This window comes from Hemitrygon akajei, chromosome 2 (genome assembly GCF_048418815.1).
Source record: "Hemitrygon akajei chromosome 2, sHemAka1.3, whole genome shotgun sequence".
In the NCBI taxonomy this organism is placed as follows: domain Eukaryota; kingdom Metazoa; phylum Chordata; class Chondrichthyes; order Myliobatiformes; family Dasyatidae; genus Hemitrygon; species Hemitrygon akajei.
In genome coordinates, this window is record NC_133125.1 from 42,775,449 (window position 1) to 42,781,448 (window position 6,000).

Consider the following 6,000-nt stretch of genomic DNA (forward strand, 5'->3'; position numbering starts at 1 on the left):
TGGTAGGAAGTAATGGCCTGCAAACCCTGCCAGAATTGACGTGCAACCAATGTTGCCTCCATCTTCTCTCAGAATTTTTCCTTGGTTCTTGAAATAGCCCACCGCAAGTCATACCTGGGTTTCTTATACATGGTTTCATGGTTTGAAAAGGAAGAAAATTGAATTGCCATTGTAGACAAATTACTAGAAAAAAATCTGGGAAATAGTATTGAGTATATAATTTAGAAAGATGGTTTAATACAAATGAGAAATAAAAACCATGCTGAATTACTCAGTAGGTCAGGTAATATCCATGAAAAGTGAGAGATGTTTCAGGTTGGTGCTGTATGACCCACTGTGTTTCCTTACTTTGTTTTCATTTAAGACATCGAGTACTTGCAGCTTTATTAATCTGAAATTTCTATTTTGCATTACATTTTCACTCCTCCTTACAGTATTTACATAAGACTGCAAACTTTATGCAAACAGTATTTCCATAAGACTGTTTTACAGCTCTACCTGTTCTAGTCACTGATCTGAGATGTCGCCTGGTCTGGCTCCTGGAGTAATTGTTTTCGCGTTGAAGTGGTTGAGGGTAAAAAAAAAATTCTCATCCTACACTTAGATACGGTGACCGTCGCTTGCGGACTAACCCCCTCCCTTCCCCGAACCGAACTCCTCGGCTCAGCATCATGTGAATGGACAGCCCAACCCGAGACTGGGCAGCTCGTGACGGCGCTGGGGTCACGTGCTCCGGCGCCCGCGCCAATCAGCGCCGAGCCTGCTCCGGGGCTGCGACGCCACCTCCAATAAAGGAGAGCTGTGCCGGTGAGCGGAATCGGGTCCGGCCGCCGCCGAGCGAGTGGTACCAGGCATCGCCAGTTACATCCTCCCCTCCTGGAACAGTGCATCGGAAGAGGTGAGCCGGTGCTGCTGGGCTTTTCTTTTGCCTCGTTTGCCGCTGTTCGTCCCGATATTTTAACCGGGTGGGTGCTGGAATTGTGGCTTCGGGAAAAGGCTGGAATTGTGAGATGTTTTGATCCAAGGGTGGCCTTGGGGGAGTACCTCACGTTTAATGCAGGCCAGGTTTGTTTGTTTTTTAAACGAATTTTATTTCATCCCTTTTTGGTTTCTCGCCCCATTGAATGATGCAGTGACGAATGGGTTTCGGGCGGATTTCCAAAATAAATTCTCTGGGAGTGCTTCCCCCTAACGTTTCCAGGCGTACTTGCCATATGCCAGTAACTGTTCGAGTCTTGTGATCTGACTCAAACAATCAAACGGGAAAATAGTCTTACTTAATGTTACACGTAAATGGAACTGGGTGGTGTTCCATAAACTTTTGTAAACCAATTTAAAATAATTTGATTCGAACCCCCCCACCCCAGAGACATTGTGTTGTTACAGTGGCCTGCATTGCTGAAGTTTTAATCGAACATTTTACTTAAAAGGATAGGAAAATATTTTGTCTAAGTTTGCACGCATGTAAGCAATTGTTCTTTCCAATTTCCCAGGATGAAGATTTACTGTATACTCTCTTTATGCCTGACTGGAATCTTTGCAGCCCCAAGCTTGGACCCTGAACTGGACGAGCCCTGGCAACAGTGGAAAAGTTGGCATCAGAAGACCTATGGACGAGTAATGTGACTAATTTCTATATGAAGAAGTGTTTCAAGGTGAAATGCACAGATTTTTGAGTAAGTTTTTTTTCCCCCTTCAGAATGAAGAAAGCTGGAGGCGATTGGTGTGGGAAAAGAACCTTAAAAAAATTGAACTTCACAACTTGGAACATTCGCTTGGCATTCATTCATTCAAGCTAGCCATGAACCACTTTGGAGACATGGTAAGTAAATAAATATACTGCTAATAGAATTGTAATAACTTGTGAAGAAGCCCTGCTGTATTCAATCAAAAAGATCAAGGACATGTTCCTACAAAAAGTAAGATTTAAGTTTTGGATCATTTGTTTTCAGTGAAATGCACTTTTTGTTTAAAATGAACTAATTGCTTGAAAATGGCAGTGGCAGCATCTCTTGCCAGGTGTCTATGTACCTAATGGGGTAAGGGTCAAGTTATGAAGTTGATTAGGTTGGGTTAGTTGTTTACCTAGCTAAAAGGTGTTCTGTATCAAAAATTTTCTATGAAGCTAGTTGGTGCTCTGGGGGTCCTAAAACAAAATATTTATGTTTTACTAAATATGTTTTCCCTTGCAGACAAGTGAAGAATTTAGACAGATAATGAATGGATACAGGCATACAAAACAGAATGTTAAGACTCAAGGATCCCTCTTTCTGGAGCCCAATTTTCAAGAGTTGCCGAAAGAGGTAGATTGGCGTGAGCACGGATATGTCACTCCAGTTAAAGACCAGGTGTGTTTTTATCAATATCACAATATAAGTACTACCAATGTAGCTTAAAATGGTTAAATAATGTCTGCCAATTTCCACCGCAGGGGCAATGTGGCTCATGTTGGGCTTTTAGTGCCACTGGAGCTCTTGAAGGTCAACAATTTAGAAAAACTGGCAAGCTCGTCTCTCTCAGTGAACAGAATCTTGTGGACTGCTCAAAACCTGAGGGAAATGAGGGCTGTAATGGGGGACTGATGGATCAAGCTTTCCAGTATGTGCAAGATAATGGTGGAATTGACTCAGAAGAATCTTACCCTTATACTGCCAAGGTAAGGTGACAATGCCTTGTCCTGAAGCTTTGTATCTCATAGTACCAGTTAGGGACATCTAGTCACAGAAGTTTGCCCAGAGAGAATTTGCAAAACACTAATCAATAATTTTAAAATGGCAAATAAAACTGGGAGGTGGTGGAGGATGAAAAGTAAAGATGCTTTTTTCAAACTCGCTTCTTGGCACATACTGGGTGACCTTATTATTTAACGTAACTTCGTGATGCAACTTCCCACTCCCACTTTGCTTTCTTTTTCCCCTTTTTCCTCCCCACCCCACCCATTACACAAGCTGCCTGTAAACTGTTTGCCTCTGTTACAATGCGCCTTAAAAGTATTAACTCCCAAATATGTTTGAACCGTAAACCTGGAGAGATTGTAATATCTTAAGTAAATTCAGAGACAATTTAATTTACAAAAAGATTACCAGTTTATACACTGGCCTAATTTTTGCCACTTCAAAGTTGGATTGAGTGAAAATTTGGTGGCTCTGTCACGTGAGTGCTCATGTTTTATATTCCTCATTGGGCCCTTCCCTTTTACTACAAGTGTAGTTTGCTTTGTAGTGGTGGGAATTTTTAAGCTGGTGTCTGCACAAGTGACTTCATAGTATTTTGTAAGTATGGTGACTTTTTTTTGTACCATGTTACCTACACTTGCTGTTTTTCCTTGCATTCAGTGGACAAACGATGACCCAGGAAGTGGCTGTAGGGCCCACTAGGTCTGTACTAACCATAAGAAGTAATCCTATTAGTTCCCTTACCCCTGCAAATTTATTCCTTTGTTTCCATCAGCTCCTTTTGATTTTTGTCACTGACAGACACTTAAGGGGTAGTTGACTGCAGCTAATTAACCTACTATTTTTGAGAATTTTTGTTAATTAACCTACCAGTTTTTACTAATTAACCTACAGGTGCATTAAAGTTCAAGTCATGTGGGCACAATAAATTTGTCTCTTTAATGGCAAATTGTGACAATATTCCTAATTCGATTTTTCTTTTGTCAGGATGGCGATCACTGTCTTTATGATCCAGCTTACAATTCTGCAAATGATACTGGTTTTGTGGATATTCCAGCGGGTAAAGAAAGGGCCCTGATGCGTGCTGTTGCTTCTGTTGGACCAGTTTCTGTAGCTATTGATGCTGGCCATAGTTCATTCCAGTTCTATAGTTCTGGTAAGAATCTTGATCTTCTCAAAGCTGAGACTATTAGAAGAAGTCATAAATTTTATGTGCAGATGCTTGGCATGTCTGACTGGTGATACTAGCTTTCCATTTAGGCTTTCTGTTGTGTTGCATGCTGGTTAGTATTTGTGGGTTCAAGAATGTGTGGTTTTAGTGCCAAAGGATAGGGGGACAGGCTGGAGCAGAAAACGTAAACAAAGATTTTGCAACACAGCAAATTGAGTGGATTGTTTAAACATTGCTTTTTGCTATGTAAAACTAATGTTAATGGACTTCAATGGAATGCATGTAGTATTTGCAAAGAGAAGTTGACTACACTAATAAGTTTATGTTCCCATCAATAATGGAAATAAGGTTAGAGGGCACTTAATTTGCAGGTTGTATGATCTTTTAAGATTCATGAAACCTGGAATATTAAGCATTCACTTGGGTGGAATTGTTGACCAAAGAAGGTAAGGTAACGTAGCATTCAAAGTAGAGGCACTTTGAGTTGTGATCATGAATTTGGGGGGGGGTGGGGATACATAGTTGGAAGAGTTGATTGCCACTTAAAATGTGGCATCTGAATAGGATGGAGAATAAGTTTGAAGGGAACTGTTATTATCATGGGAGGTCTTCATTCGTGCCTTAATTACATGAACAAAACTGGCAAGAGTATTGTGGCAGAAACTTGCCAAGATTGCTTCTTAGAACATTGTTGTCAAACCTATCCAGGAACAGGGCATTTAAGATTTGCCCATGGATAATGAAGCAGTAATGGGTTAAACTTGTGGATAAAGATACACAGAAGATGGCCACCAGAATATGACAGAATTCAAGATGCAGTTTATGGGTAAATGCTGGGCCAAAGTTATTAATTTTTCAACTTGAATGAGAGCAACTATAATGGAATGAAGGTGGAAAACTAACTAAAGCAGAAGAAACAGTTAATTATTTAGGAAAGTGAATGTAATAAGATCTAATCAACACCATTTTATGAAAGGTAAATTGTGCTTGATAGTGTATTTAGATTTCCAAAAGGTGTTTGACAAAGTGCCACTTGAGATAGTTGCAAGAATATTAAGAGCCCATGGTAAGAGGGGTGATGTGGGAGTTTGCAGGTATGTAAGCTGATTTTAAAAACTGGCTGCTGCCTAGAAAACAAAAATTGGAGTAATTTCTCCAGTCCAGGGCGGCCCATTTATTAACTAAATAATAAGAATGATTTGGGTGTAAAGTACTGAAAAACCAAATGAACAAGCAGACCCAAATAGCACTTTAAGGCATGTTGGCATTTAGAACAAGGCAGCTGGAGCATTAGGTAATAACTACACTACCAGGACTGTGTCTCCTGTAAGGCATTTGGTATACAAAGAATTTGGAGCTTTGAGTCTAGCTCTTAACATGCACATGCACAAGTTTAAGTTTGCATTTTGTTTTGTTGAAAGGTGTTTACTATGAAGAAACATGCAGCTCCACAGAACTAGACCATGGTGTATTAGTAGTAGGATATGGCTTTGAGAACGAAGATGCTCATGGAAAGAAATACTGGATTGTTAAAAACAGGTATGCAACATTTCTGAATTCTTTTCCAATCTAATTGGTTAAATCTTTTATGAGCCTTTTCTGATTATTTTTCGTTTGTGTTTTTAGCTGGAGTACCCAATGGGGTGAGGAAGGTTACATAAAGATGGCCAAAGACAGGAACAATAACTGTGGAATAGCCAGTGCTGCCAGCTACCCTCTAGTATAAATTGCACTACTGTTCAAATAACTTGAATATGTGTAAAAACTAGGTCATTGCACCTAGACTGCTAAAGCAGACTGCCTCAGTGATATGGTCCAGAACTTTGAGCAGACCTTCAAATTTATTTTCCCAGAATATGCTTTGATTTTCTTTTTGATAGACTATCAACATTACATCTTGCCACTGGGTTAAGTGACCAAGAAATTGAAGTTCCTTGGATATGTTAATCAATTTGTATCATTGGTTTTTTAAAGTAATTGTAGTTCCAATAAGCTTTTTAATGAGGAAATTGATGTCAATTGATTTCCAAATATTAAGAATTTGTTCCACTTATTGTGCACTGCTTGATTGGTTCTAACTGTGTAATTGCTGTGCAATGCACAATGTTTATTCAATTTTTTTATTTGTAATCACAAATAAAGTTTTCTTGCTCC

The 6,000-nt window shown here is 39.6% G+C and overlaps 1 protein-coding gene across 1 annotated transcript; it reads left to right on the forward strand.

The window, feature by feature from the left end:
* Window positions 1–662: 662 nt before the first annotated feature.
* ctsla (cathepsin La) lies at window positions 663–6,000 on the forward strand. The gene is made up of 8 exons (XM_073071230.1): window positions 663–898; window positions 1,494–1,617; window positions 1,700–1,822; window positions 2,193–2,348; window positions 2,432–2,656; window positions 3,663–3,831; window positions 5,268–5,385; window positions 5,473–6,000. The coding sequence occupies exons 1-8, from the start codon at window positions 678–680 to the stop codon at window positions 5,570–5,572; spliced, it is 1,236 nt and encodes a 411-aa protein (XP_072927331.1). The 5' UTR covers window positions 663–677; the 3' UTR covers window positions 5,573–6,000.